The 13,349-nt window shown below is 45.0% G+C and overlaps 1 protein-coding gene across 6 annotated transcripts in view; it reads left to right on the top strand.

Annotated features, from left to right (window-relative positions):
- Nucleotides 1-914: 914 nt before the first annotated feature.
- The window catches only part of NUP214 (nucleoporin 214), a 45,598-nt gene continuing 33,163 nt past the window's right edge, over nt 915-13,349 (top strand). For all 6 annotated transcript variants that reach the window (XM_082327518.1, XM_082327519.1, XM_082327517.1 and 3 more), the window contains exons 1-13: nt 915-1,024; nt 2,557-2,752; nt 3,553-3,704; nt 3,960-4,164; nt 4,642-4,712; nt 5,054-5,117; nt 5,844-5,947; nt 6,548-6,654; nt 7,280-7,346; nt 7,925-8,048; nt 9,816-9,977; nt 11,142-11,598; nt 12,994-13,157. In XM_082327518.1, coding sequence (XP_082183644.1) covers nt 983-1,024; nt 2,557-2,752; nt 3,553-3,704; nt 3,960-4,164; nt 4,642-4,712; nt 5,054-5,117; nt 5,844-5,947; nt 6,548-6,654; nt 7,280-7,346; nt 7,925-8,048; nt 9,816-9,977; nt 11,142-11,598; nt 12,994-13,157 — 1,915 coding nt within the window. In that variant the 5' untranslated portion in view covers nt 915-982. The remainder of the gene's footprint in view (nt 1,025-2,556; nt 2,753-3,552; nt 3,705-3,959; nt 4,165-4,641; nt 4,713-5,053; nt 5,118-5,843; nt 5,948-6,547; nt 6,655-7,279; nt 7,347-7,924; nt 8,049-9,815; nt 9,978-11,141; nt 11,599-12,993; nt 13,158-13,349) is intronic.

Here is a 13,349-nt window from a genome sequence, read left to right as displayed (position 1 = left end):
TGCTGCGGTTCAGGTCACTGCCTGAAGCCATTGCTGCTTTTGTCTCTGTGGAAATCCGTGTCCTTCTGGTCCTGAAAAAGAGAAGCACAACCTGCTAGAGCTGGAAACAGCCCTTCTCAACATGTCCTTGTCCTCACAGGGCTAAGTGCTAAGGTGATGCACCCCCTGTGCTGGCACTGAGTGGGGGCCAAACCCCCGGAACCTGACGGAGGAGGGAGCAAGGCAAGAAACCCGGGTCCTGCTGTGACCAAAAAAACCCACGTGCTGCTTTTGCGGGGCCCTGGAGCGCAATAAGGCTGCCCCTGCTCGCAGAGCTTCCAGCTTTCCAGCTCAACGGCATGTGACTGGAGGTGTACGGGGACCGACCCCGAGTGCTGGACGGTGGGCTCCCGCTGCAGGCCAGGCTAAGGGAGGGGGATTTGCTTACAGCTGCAGCAGTGCTGGACCTCTGCTGGGGAAAAAGCATCGAAGCCCCTTACCGAGGGTTGATGGACAGGGTGGAGCAGCTCCCTGCCAGCCCCCACCATTGCGCAGCTGGGAGAGGGGGCCTGCTGGCAGCCAAGTCCCATCCCCAGTGGGGCCTGTCCCCTCAGGGCCCCGGCGGCAGCGCCGTCGGGGCGGATCTCCTCAGGGCGGAGAAGGGCCGGCGGGTGCGGCCTGCAGCACCCACCGCGACCGGGCCTGGCCCCACCTCAGCTCAGAAGGAAAAAAAAAAGGGTTTATTAAACACAGCCGCTTGCTCAGCCTCGCCGTGCGGGGCGGCCCTCCGCCGTGCGGGGCGGCCGCTTTCCCTCCCACCCTTCAGCCCCGGGAGCTGCGACGAGGCGGGGCCCGCCGGAGGACTCCCGCCGCCGAGCATCGAGAGCTGTGGCTAGAGCGGCCCCGCCGGAAGCGGAAGTGAGCGCACTGGCGGGCGCGCGGGGGTTTCCCGGCTGCGCGCAGGGCGGCGGGGACCGCGGGCCTCGGGGCTGCCGGCGCCGCCATGGGGGACGATATGGACGTGATCCCGGAGCGGGAGATGAAGGTGAGGGGCAGGGGAGGAGCAGGCGGACTGTGAGGGGGCAGCCCGCGGCGGTGGGGGAGTTGACAGGCGCTTTGGCTCGGGCCGGGGGCCTTGGCTTGGGCCCGGAGGGGGCCATGAGGGGAACGGGGCTTGGGGAGGGCTTGGCCTGGGCTGTGAGGGGTGATATAGGTTATGAGAGGGACTTGGCTTGCGCCGTGGGGCTGACAGGGCGGGGGGGAGGTGGTGTTGGCTCGGGTCATGGCGGGAGCCCTGTGAGGCATCCTTGCAGGGTTTGTGGAGCACTGGAGGACTTTTCGGCGGAGTCTGGTCCAAGTCTGTGGGGTGGAAGAGGGAGGGGCTGGCATGGCCCGTGATGGAGGGGGGTCTTGGTAACACCTGGGGAGGAGAGGCAGAAACATGAGAGTTGGAGGAAGCTTATTTTGGGAGAAAAGTGAGGTGTTTCCAGGTCCTCCTGTCAGCGTGCCTTGTGCTGGGAATCTGCTGCTTTTGGGAACAGCACGTGTGGTTGTCTGCTATGGGACAGTGTAAACTGGAGTCTTGCTGTGTGGTGCTAGCCTAGCCCATTGCTGTGTCTCTCGGAGTGTTACTGTGAGGCTGCATAAGCAGGGACATGGGGGGATGGATTCCTGAAGCCCACGTGGATCTTTGTGCCGCTGGTTTCTGCTCAGGCACCCTCAAAAACAAGGGAGTTGGGCTGTTTGTTTTGCAGAAGTTTCTGAGTTCCTGCAGCCTCCTCAGGTTGCAGGAATGTACTTACTCAGTGCTTTGGCAGTAATGAGGAAATAACACTCAGATGCCTGATTTGAGTTACTGGCGTTCGATCCAGTGCTCTGTTCAACAATTGGCACCTTGGGAAGAGAAACTCATTCCTAAGGGGAACCTCAGGTTTTGCATGGTAATAGTGCAGCTGCTGTTTCTTAATTCAGTTTGTGTTTTTGGAGTTTTTTGTCTTGCTCTGCTTTTCTCTTCCTGCTTTTACAAGAGCATAATGTAAATTATGAGAGAAACAAATGCAAAAAATAACTCTGATTATACAAAGTAATTACTGGGGGTGGGTGGAAGGAATAACTGTATCTGTTCTGTGCGCCATAAATTACAGTAGCAAGCAAAGATGCGTTTAAGCAGATGTGTGCTTTGTTGCTTTGCGGCAACAAGTTTTGTTCAATTGTGTGGTATCTCTGCTTTGTTCCCTTCTCTTTCTTTTTTCTTTTGTATCCATTGGCTAGTTTTGGTATGTTTCTGAGAAGGTTAGATGTCCCGGACAGATTCAACTCTTACAGCTTTTATGAACATGGGCACTGAGTGGAAGAGAGATTCAGCCAATGGAAAAAATGTGGTGTGATCTCAGTCTTTCTTAGATAAGACAAAATGTGATGGGATGGCCATTGACATCGCGGGTGTGGACTCTGCCTTGGCAGGTGTTTTGCAGCTCTCATGAAAAGGCTTTTCAACTTAATGTCTTAGAGAAATTGAAGTAAACTATTCCTCTTTGCCAGCATATGTACAGCTACTTCCCAACTCTTTTACAACAGGATTTTCAGTTCAGAGCACTGAAGAAGGTCCGCATCTTTGATGCTCCGGATGATCTTCCCAAAGAGCGCTCCAGTCTCCTTGCAGTGTCTAACAAATATGGGCTGGTCTTTGCTGGTGGAGGAACCAGCCTGCAGATCTTTCACACTAGAAATCTTCTCATGCAAAACCAGCTGGGAGAAGATCCCAATAAAATTGGTAAGGCACGCTTACATCTCATGGTCTTTGCAGAGTCAGCTTTATATGGGTTTTTATGATATGGAGCTCTGGGTTTTTGATACAGTCCTCGTTATGCTCTTTTGTGCATTACCACATTTTCTTGTGTGAGAAGGCAGAGACAATATCTGCTGTACCTCTAGCTGAAATGAAGTACAGTCGTTGGGAACACGTCACCAGGATGCTCTGTCCTGTTCAAGTGTCATTCAGGTTTGGTCACCTGTGTTCAGTGCCAGACAGCAAGGTTGGCCTTTCCTAACTGAGAATGTACCCCTTTCCTTGCAGCCACTGTCTTGGTAGCTAGTCTTTGAGCTGTGAACCTGTGTATGCATCAGGGATGTGTGTGAGTGAGGGACAGAGTTCTCACACTGAGTTATCCACTCTGACTAAACGACTGTCCTGCAAGGGAGAAAGCAGTAGCTGTTCCACCACCTAAGTGCAAAATGGTTTTTGTTCTCTTGTCCTTAGTAACTGTACCACCCGAGGTATTCATATGCATACATAAGTAAAACCAAAAATCTGTCCACTTATTGTTCCTCCAGGTTACTGAGGAAGGAAAGTGGAATTTTCTTTTCTTAGGAATTTGGCAACTCTTGAGACTGTTCATAGAGATGAAGGGGTTTGCTATCACTCAGTTTTTCTGTGTTAGCTTTGACAGCTGCTGTTAATAGGACTGGTGATTTTTGCATAAACTTGTTCTAACGGTGTTGTTTTACAAGAACAGTTCTTGCTATTTAAATTTGTCTCCTTCATTCTGTCTTTCTTTCCTTTTGTGTTTTAAGTGGAGAATGTTCAGAGTACCTTAGTTCCCATGAAGTTTCCCGTGCAGCACCTGGCTCTAAGCTGTGATAATCTCACGCTGTCCGTCTGTATGATGTCCAGTGAGATCGGTTCCTTCATTGGCTTCTTTGATGTCCGCACGTTCTTAAATCAGGTAAAGCATATGCAAAGTGGTTTTTAAATTTTTTTTCAAGTTACAGCAGGAGGAGAGGCATATCTCGGGTGGGATTTTGTGTCTCTCTGTGGGAGGTGTCTTGTAAAGGATATGTTCAGTAAACTCAAAATCTGCTTCTTATTTTTATCAGTCAGTCATTTATAGAAAGGTCAAAGACACTTTGGATTATGACTTTGGGAGAACTTGGTTTTGTGCTCCGCTTTGACTGTCTCATGTATTTGTCTTTCCTAAAAGGCAAAACAGCAGAAACGTGCATTTGCTTACCACAAACTGGCTAAGGACTCGGGAAGCGCAGCAATGGTCAATGACCTGAAGTGGAACCCTGCTAGTCCCGCCATGGTGGCCATCTGTCTGTCCGATGGCAGCATCTCTGTCCTGCAGGTCACGGACTCTGTGAAAGTGTATGCCACGCTGCCTTCCTCTGTAGCTGTTACATCTGGTGAGTGGCAGCCTGCGATAGCATACAGAATGTCGGACACTGAAGAACTGAAGTGGATTAAGAGGTGTAAAAAGACAGGCTATTTGTCTGGGGAGAAGGTTTCTTCAAAAAAAATTCTTCCCAAAAAGGAAGGATTTAAGCTCTCTAAGACTTGGAAAATGTGTTGCAATGTAACTGCTCTTTCCCAGTTGATGGGAGGGGCTGCATCTTGTGAATTAGAGTCAAATGTGCCCATCTGTGGTTTGTGCTGTCTCGGGCTTGACTCATTTCCAAGGCAGCATGCAAATAAGAGTCATCATCTGTTGGTTTTTGATCTGTGCAGTCTTGCTTTCTCTCTGACTGGATGACTGTTTGTTTAATTCATGTTTTTTTGCAGGGGGAAAAAAAAAATGAGGTTTTAATTTATTGGTCCTGCTTTTGTGGGGCCTTGTAACTCTCCAGTTCCTTAGTGCTAATGAAATTCTCTTTTTTGCTTAGTGTGTTGGAGCCCGAAGGGAAAACAACTGGCTGTAGGGAGGCAAAATGGCACCGTGGTACAATATCTGCCTGTAAGTATTGTTGGTAGTAAGGCCTTATGTCTGTTCACTGGTTTGCCGTATGCTTTATTTTCTTTGCATTGCAAGCTACAGAATTTGGTCAGGTGGCACATGGTGAGAGCCATGTGAAGCTGCCCAAGCCCTTCAGTAATATTAAGGTGTCTTAGACCAATGCTGGGTTTAGTTTAAGGTTTGCACCTGCCACTGAAAAGTCATGATTTCAGAGTGGCACATGATGAGTGTTGAAGAGTGGGTGAGTTGCTCTAAACCAATGCTCTGGGCTTTCCGCAAAACTTGCAGTTGGCTTTGTTTGGTGGCTTTTTCTTTGTATTTAAGAATAGTTTTATTTGCAGAATCTGCAGGAGAAGAAAGTAATCCCTTGTCCTCCCTTTTATGACTCAGACAATCCTGTTAAAGGTACATGTTTTTATTTCTTTTTAACTTGTTTTCTGTTTTGAAATATTTTTTACTCATTCCTCCTTATGTTGTTTTTAGTTATAGCAGCTGTATACTGCACTGGTTATGTAATTACAGTGTGATTTTTAAATATTTGGGGGAAGAATAAAAAGCTTTATCTCTGGGTTGTGTAAAAAAGTTACCAGTTGGACAGAGTCCTTGTCTATTTCTAGAATCTTTTAAATATGCATTTTAAAAGCTATTTTTCGCCTATCAATGTGATAGACAGTACTGTCACAAGTAATCTCCCTTTAGCGTGAAGATTTCTGGATATAAATCCCATTCTCATATTTCGTGTGAGTTTCATCTCATCATTTTGACTCTTCAATAAAATGTCAAAGCAGTAAGTTTAGAAAAGCAGAAACACTTCATTTGGATATGCCAAAACATCATCCATGTTTGAAAACACTGGCGTTGTCTTGCCTGTGATATCATCGAGCAAATCAAATACGTTCTGCTAGTTTGTGTTTGAAATTTCTAGGATTGAATAGTTTTTTTCCCCTAATAAGATTGATGTTCTGGAGACTGATCATTGAAATTCTTTATCTTGGTAATTTAGAAGTTAGCGATTCCTTATTTGTTTCTTTGTCATTTGCTTTTGTGTGCTGTGCGTGGTTAAAATCAACATAGAAGGAAGGATCGTTCTGAAGTGTTTCTGGCTGAGGTGTTTGTTTCCTTCTCTTTCAGTTTTGGATGTACTGTGGATTGGCACATACGTCTTCACTATCGTATACGCAGCGGCTGATGGGACACTGGAAACGCCTCCAGAAGTGGTCATAGCCATATTGCCTGTAAGTGCCAGGAAGTCACAGCAACAGAAATGTTTGTTGCTTGTTTTTGACTTGTATATTACAATGGCAAGTTGCTTTTATTGTTCACATTGGCATCACATAGAATTTGAGTTTGGTACTACTGTAAATCATGGGTTTGGGCTTGGGGGGGGATTGAGTGGAGGAAGTAATATCCACTTGAAAACCGATCAGTAACCTGTTCTCTGCCGAGATCAAATTACGACATGAAGACTTTTGGCCTCTGAAGTAAACATTTGGAAAGAAAACCTTACCTGATGTAGAGTCCTGATTTTTTTTTTTTTGTTTAGGTTAGGGAGATTTTTAGGCCTGAGGATATGCACTTATTTAGTATCAGGGTATTTATTGCTGGGGGGGGGTGGGCGGAGATCTAAAGTCCCTGGAAACCTCTTTCTTGTCCCTTTATCTTTTGGAGGAGGGTTTTGGTTTGTTTGCTTTCTTCTTTGTTTTTCAAGTGGTCTTATGATGCCTGTTCTCTCTTGGAGTGTGTGGCAATTATTGCTGTACCCCGATGCAGTCATATTTATGGGAGATTACTTGATTTCTGCATTGGAAGGTAAATTATCCATGTTGGTCTTACAGAAAAAGGAAGAGAAGCGACCAGAGAAGTTTGTGAATTTCATGGAGCCTTGCTATGGGAGCTGCACAGAGAGACAGCATCATTACTTCCTCAACTATGTTGAGGAATGGTGAGTAGCAGGAATCACAGCAGAGTCTTTCCCTTGTTATGCATGTCTGAGTGGTCAAAGCTTCTCAGTGTATTGTGTTCCTCCCTTTTGTAAACTACATAATGCCAGAATATGAGACAAATGAAATTTTATTTTGAAAATGCTTTGTGTAAGTACAGCTAATTTCTCCTGCGTGCTTTATCTCGTTGCCAACATACTCATTTGTCTGGTGAGCATACATATTGTTGTTTAAAATCTGTCATAACAATTTCCCTTGAGATTACAAGTCATTGATTGGGTAAAGCATGACCTTTTGTCTCGCTTAATTCTGTATCTGTGTGAAGAAGCTGCTCCTAACTTTTTGACTACCTGACTTGGTCCATCATTATTTATGATGATAGAGTAGCTGTCAAATCATTGGTTGCCAGAGGGTTTCAGCCCCTGGTGACTAGTTTTTAAAGAAAAAAATGTTCTACAGTGATGTAGCAAATCACATTTCCCTCATCTTGGGAGGAAAAGTCAGTTTCGTATTGTTATAATTGTATTCCTAGTTATGAATTCGTATGGGTGATAATGAATTGTGGAGCTGGGGACCTTGCTGTAGATTGTCATGTTGGTTTTAACCTATTTGTGTCCATGCTTACAGGGATCTAGTTCTGGCAGCTTCAGCAGCTTCCACAGAAGTCAGCATTCTTGCCAGGCAAGGGGATCAGGTAATATTCTTGTTCCTGTTGCATTTGTGCCTATGTACCTCCTCTTTCTTGAAAACCTAAGCAAGTATAACCTATGTAAGACCTGGAATACAATGAGATGGTATAATTTTAAAAAACACCCCAAAACTAAACAAAACCCCTTTCTTTTTACATCTGAGTTGTACAGAATCTTAAGATAAACAGAATTCTTAAATGAACAAGAGATCTGAGTGACACAAAAGAGAAGGGATAAACAGAAATACAGTATGTTGTGAACCAAGTACCAGAAGTCTTTTTTTCATGATTCACTTGGCAGCCTCAAAATTTGGCCAAGCTCACTATAATAAAGTGATTCATGTGAGGTCATCAGTTGAAGTTAAACATTAAAACTGTCTGGCCTTAACTCTGACGTGCAATGGTATGTGAGAAGTTACACAAATCTGTGAAGGGCCCTGACACTTCTGGCATTTGTTAGTCTGACAAATTTAAGTAGATGCTCTCTAGCTTTTTTTGTAGCCTTTCAACTGTGGTAGGCTGGAGTTCTGGAGAAGGCTGATCACAGGAAAGCAGTAGTCAAAATAATGATCTTACTTTTTCAGAACTGGGAATCATGGGTTTTGGAGGACTCCAGCAGAGCAGAACTTCCTGTGACAGATAAGAGCGATGACACTCTGCCTGTTGGCGTTGCCGTAGACTACACCAGTAACATGCCTATCCCAATCAGTAAGTCTTGTCAGTCTTTCTTGTGGAATAGTCCAGTAACAGCGATATATGAGATATTTTTGAGGGGCAGCCTGGTTCTCAGGGTTCTAGGAGATCATTCTGAAAGGGAGGCCAGCAGAGAGAATACATCCTGCCTTTTTGTACCAAGCCCACAGCGCATGTGGGCTTACTTCTGTGTAAGGATTCAAATGGCAAAGTGGTAAATACAGTTCTTCCTCAAAGCTTTCAGCAGCCTGGGACACTACGCTAACAGACACGGCAAACAAAGCACCTGAGTTATGTCTGTGTTTCACAGAGCTGGGATAATAATGAGTTTAAAGGAGTCGTATTCTAACACTGGGGATTTCAGGCTGCTGGGGTGGTTTTCTTTATTCTTGTAGCTTATGTCGTTTTGCAGAACTGTTTTGTAATGAAGTACATTTGCACTGATCTAAAGGAAAAGTGGGTTAGTTTCAAAGCCAGAAAAAATAAAGATCATTGAGGTGAATCTGTGGGTTTTAATTCTGCATTAAAGCGCAGGGCCTGTACTGACTGAACCCTGCTGTGCTCTACATCTAGCCAGTCACATTATTGCTGTATCTCCTGTGCTGCCTGAAGGCTCTTCAAAGCACCTTGTCAGAGGCTGAAACTGAAGACACATCTGAGCTGTTGTGTTGTACCTTAGTGAATTCTGAAAACTCTCCCTTGAAACCTAGAGACAGATTGAAATAGAGATGCCTTCAGGCAGAGTGGAAGGTGCTGCAGTCAAGAGTTCCTGAAGAGCACAGGAGGGTGCCGATTAACTGAGAACTTTACCTGAATGAAAACCTACAGTAGGGAATTGAGGTCAAACTTTTGTACTTGAATGCAAAATTGAATTTGAAGCATGTTCTCTGTTAATCTACACAGTTATTGGATTAAGGAATCTGTCAGCACAGCTTTTTTTTTAAGCCCAGGTCGTACTGCCTTAGAGTTTTTAGAAAGGTTTTTGGAGAAGCGTTTTGCTAACACATTCTCTGTGTTCTCACAGAGTGCAATCAGCTCGGTTTTGGCTGCACATTAATTGGCTTTGCAGTTCACAGCAAGTTTGGATTGCAAAGAAACCTCATTTGTCCTGGAGCTTGTTCCCATGTGGAATTAAGCAGAGTTAAACCGATACAGAAAAAATTTTAGAAATACAGGGCGTAGTTTGGGGCCTTTAACTGTGCTGAGAATATTTGAACTGAAGCGGACTCTAGGCTGAAAGCTGCAGCTGTGCAAAACGCAAGTATTTTATATCGGAGGTTCAGATCATCAGGATGTTTGTTTGATGTTGGCTTTCTTTAAAGTTAAAAAGCTTCCTATGTAGCAATTCTCATTTGTACTTTATGTATATGAATGTTAATGATGGACCCAATGGAATGTGGGGATTGCCGAAAGGCATACAGGGTTGAAGGAAGGAACAGAGTATAGGTGAAAAAAAGGACTACTTCAAAATATGAAAAAGCTTGGCACAGGAATTCATGGTTGAAAGTTGGGCTTTGTCATTCAGGAGATGACATTTGATTGTCAAAATAACCCTTCCTCTATGAATTTATGAAACATGAAGTCAGGAATAGGAAGGAATAAAGAAGGAAAAAAAGAGAACTGGGCATTCACAGAGAAGCAAAGGAGTAAAGATGCAAGTGAAAGCAAGAAGGGAGAAACATAAGAAATCATGTTGTAAGCAAGTCACGTGAAGGTGCCAATGCCAGTAGGAACAGAACAGGAAACTTTGGCTGCAGGACTTACGTGTGTGGTCTCTGGCAGGTGATGAGAAGACCCTTGCTCCAGCTCCAGTTCTGATCCTGCTCTCTACGGATGGTGTGCTCTGCCCATTTTACATGATCAATCAAAACCCGGGGGTCAGATCGCTTATTGTGACCCCAGAGCCGTTGCAGTTAGTAGGGGAGAGGGTTCCAAAATCAGCAGGTAAGTGCTCCAGTGGGTTAGGGAGACATTTGCATTTATAGATCTTTGTCATCTTCGTCTGTAAGTTTGGTATTCACACATGTATGTGGTCACAGAAAATATTTTTTTTCTTTATAATGATAATGGGGAGCAGTTCTTGAGTGTTTTGTGCTCCCAGGACTGTTCTCTGTCTTTTGTGCAGCAGTGTGAAATGTTCTCTGTCTTTTGTGCAGCAGTGTGAAATGTTCTCTGTCTTTTGTGCAGCAGTGTGAAATTGTCTAGTCCTGTTCATTATACGGGATCACAAGCACTTTGCGAACTGTGCACTTAGACTCTACTGTGCAGTTCACCTTTGGGGAACAGGGCCAAAGAAATTCTAGGAGGCCTTTGCCCAGCTCTAGGGTGTCTGACTAGAACTGCAGCAGTGACTGCAGGCTCTGCTTGGGGACAAGGATCAAGCACGGTGCAGACCCAGAGCACGGTCTGCATGCTGCAGAGATGTGATGGTTTTCCTCCATATATTTTGCCACGGGAGGCCATTATATGAACTAAGGTGTTTGGCTGCAGTAAAAGGTTATTTAAACGATAGCTTTCTGTAGCGCTCTGAAAATTGCATTAGTGGGTGAAGAGCAGCAGTTTTATCAGTTATATATATGTTGCCATATGCATTGTGAAGTAGGCAGTTTCCTGCGCTGGGGTAGGCAGGTAAGCTGATTGTTTTGCTTGTCTGCATGCATGCAGTAATAATTGCAAACCCACCGTTTTCTTCCCTAAGCCCAAATTTGCTTCTCCTTCCCCAAACAGAGTGTTTTTGTTTGGCAGCCTGCCTCTCTGCAGCACTGGCTGACTTGTGTGCTGACAGCCTGCTTTATTTGAGATGGCAGGAACCTCATCAAAATCAATGGAGAAAGGTGAAGCCTTTTCACAAGAAATTCCAGACAACATTAATCTAGGCAGACTGTAGTATTGATCGTGGCTTGGACTTTGTGCACTTTCTGTATCACTTACTGGGTTTGGGGACTGGAAGCCTGGCTCTGTCATCTCTCTTCCTCACTGTACTCTCTGTCCAGTGGGCGAGAGAGTGCTGAACTGTCCCCGTCAGATAGCGTTTGGCCTTGCAATACCTTCTGCCATTAGTCAATACAGCCAAATGAGTCTCTTCCTTCCCCATTTGTCTTTCTGCAGGAAGTACTGCCACAACTCCAACCACTCCTCCAACTTCTGTAAAGCCTGACACAGTTCCAGGTGTTGCTCCTACTGTGCCTGCCTCAAGTCAGCCTCCTGCAGCGGGTGGAGCGGCTGCTTTTTCCTTTATACCTTCAACTGTGAAGATGCCTGGCGCTACGGGCAGTGATCCTCCGCCTTACCCCTTTGCCACTGATGCCTCCAGACAAGCCCTGGCTCCCAGTCTGACTGGAGCCGCAACGTTCTCTTTCTCCTCTGCTTCTCCTAAGGCATCTATGACTCCTGCTCCTTCTGTAGGCACCACTACAGCCACTGCCACCTCCTTTTCATTTGGATCCATGAACTTTAAACCCGCTGCAGACAGCTCACCTGGGCCACCACTCTCCACCACACCCGTTGCACAGAAGTTATCTTTTGCGCCTTCAGCTTCTTCAGTCAAAGTGAACCTCAGTGAGAAGTAAATAGACTCAGTAGTTAATGCAGTGGCTGGATACTTGTTAAATTGCTCCAGGCATGGACAATGTGTGGTAGTTCTGAAGAAGGTTTCTGGCTTTTTGCCCTGACAGCTGTTCCCCATGCTCCCAAGAAAGCACTGAGAAAGCCTCTGTTTATCCAAGACATAGCCATCTTGGCTGTGAAAACCCTCAGTGCCTCCCATACTAGGGATTATGTTCGTGGGCAAAATATTAATTGAGGGATGATGCCAAAAATTAGACTGATAATTTGCCAGAGACCTAGTGTTTTCATGTCTTTGCTTCATAGGCATCAAACGGTAATTCTGTGCCTTGGTTTGATGCAAATCATGGTTAAGGATTCTTGGGGCACACTGGGGTTTGAAATCCTTTATGTCTGGGACTGGTTTAGTGTGGTGGTGATAGCACAAGTTTCTTTGACTGTTTGAAGGTTCCTTACCCCCAACCTAGAGAGTAACTCGTGGAGCTGAGAGGAAGCTGTATCCATAGCTGATGGATTTCTTTTCCACTCCTGTGTTCAGTGGAGAAGGTGCCAGACCTTTTGGTTTTCTTCTTAAATGGATGCTTGGTCACTGAACACAGGATCTGAAATCTTCAAAGCTTGTTGATGCCAACTGAAAGAAAACTAATATTGATTAGAAATGATCCAAAATGGATTTGAGTGATGAACGTTCTCAGATTTCATATACCCACTCTTCCCTCCAACTCCTGAGACTTGCTCTCTTTTTTAGAAAGAATGGTGTAAAACACAGAGCTATGTTAATTGGAGCTGCTTGCTATGGAGAGCAATTTTCATGTAAATGCTTCATAAGAAATTTCTGATGGTTCAAATGATTATTTTTTAATTAGAAAAATCTTTACTACACCAAGGTCTGATGGTAGCTGTTACGGCTTTTTAAATTTTATATTTTGTGTATAATGCAAATGATAGGCTTGTGAATTGGCTGAACATTTAAATTGGCTGCCTTGAGGAGCTGAGTTTGCAGATGAATGGAAATTCATATTTTCTTGCAGAATTTCTGTTTGAGCCTCACTGCAAGGATGATATTGAAGGGCAGCTCAGATTTGCTGTAGTTGATGCTTTGGTGGAAAATGATGAGGTGCATTTTGAAGCAGAGTAGTACTTCTTGCTGGCATTTGGCTTTTGCTCACTGTGTGGGTCTCTAGTAGCAGTCTTTGTGGTTCCACATATTCAGAAATGATCCTGCATGGCTCCTTCCAACTATCTCCAGAAGCTACACTTGTAATTTTTATCTGGGGCTTGAGTTGTTGCTGATCCCAGAGGGTGCTAATTAATTAGAAATTAGTCCTTCATTTTGGATGGAGGGAAACAGCCAGGACCAGTTCAGAGCTGAAAGATGTTCTGCTTTCTGTTGCAGGTTCACTGCTGTAGACACCTCTTCTCCCACTAGCAGCAGTGGTCAATGCACTTCCACAATGTTTTCATTCTCAACCACTTCAAAAACCGCTTCTGGAGCGTCCACGCCCCTCACAGCCTCTCCTACCGCACCACTGAAGGCTTCAACCCCTGTGCCTGCCACGGGTAGGAGTCTGATGCATAGTGTTGGGAATAATGCATTGTAAACAATGTTCTAAAAGTTTTAGGACATAGTGAGCTTCATTTGGCTTCTTTCTTTCTTGTTTTTCCTGCTGCTTTTACTGGTGTAGAGGACGTCCTGTTTTGCACACCGTAATGACGTGATGGACATAGTACTGAAACTGAGAAGTTTTTCCA

The sequence above is a fragment of the Platalea leucorodia genome, assembly GCF_965183815.1.
Source record: "Platalea leucorodia genome assembly, chromosome: 15".
Classification (NCBI taxonomy): Eukaryota; Metazoa; Chordata; class Aves; order Pelecaniformes; family Threskiornithidae; genus Platalea; species Platalea leucorodia.
The sequence above is the reverse complement of the archived record's forward strand: the minus strand, read 5'-3'. Positions and strand labels throughout refer to the sequence as shown.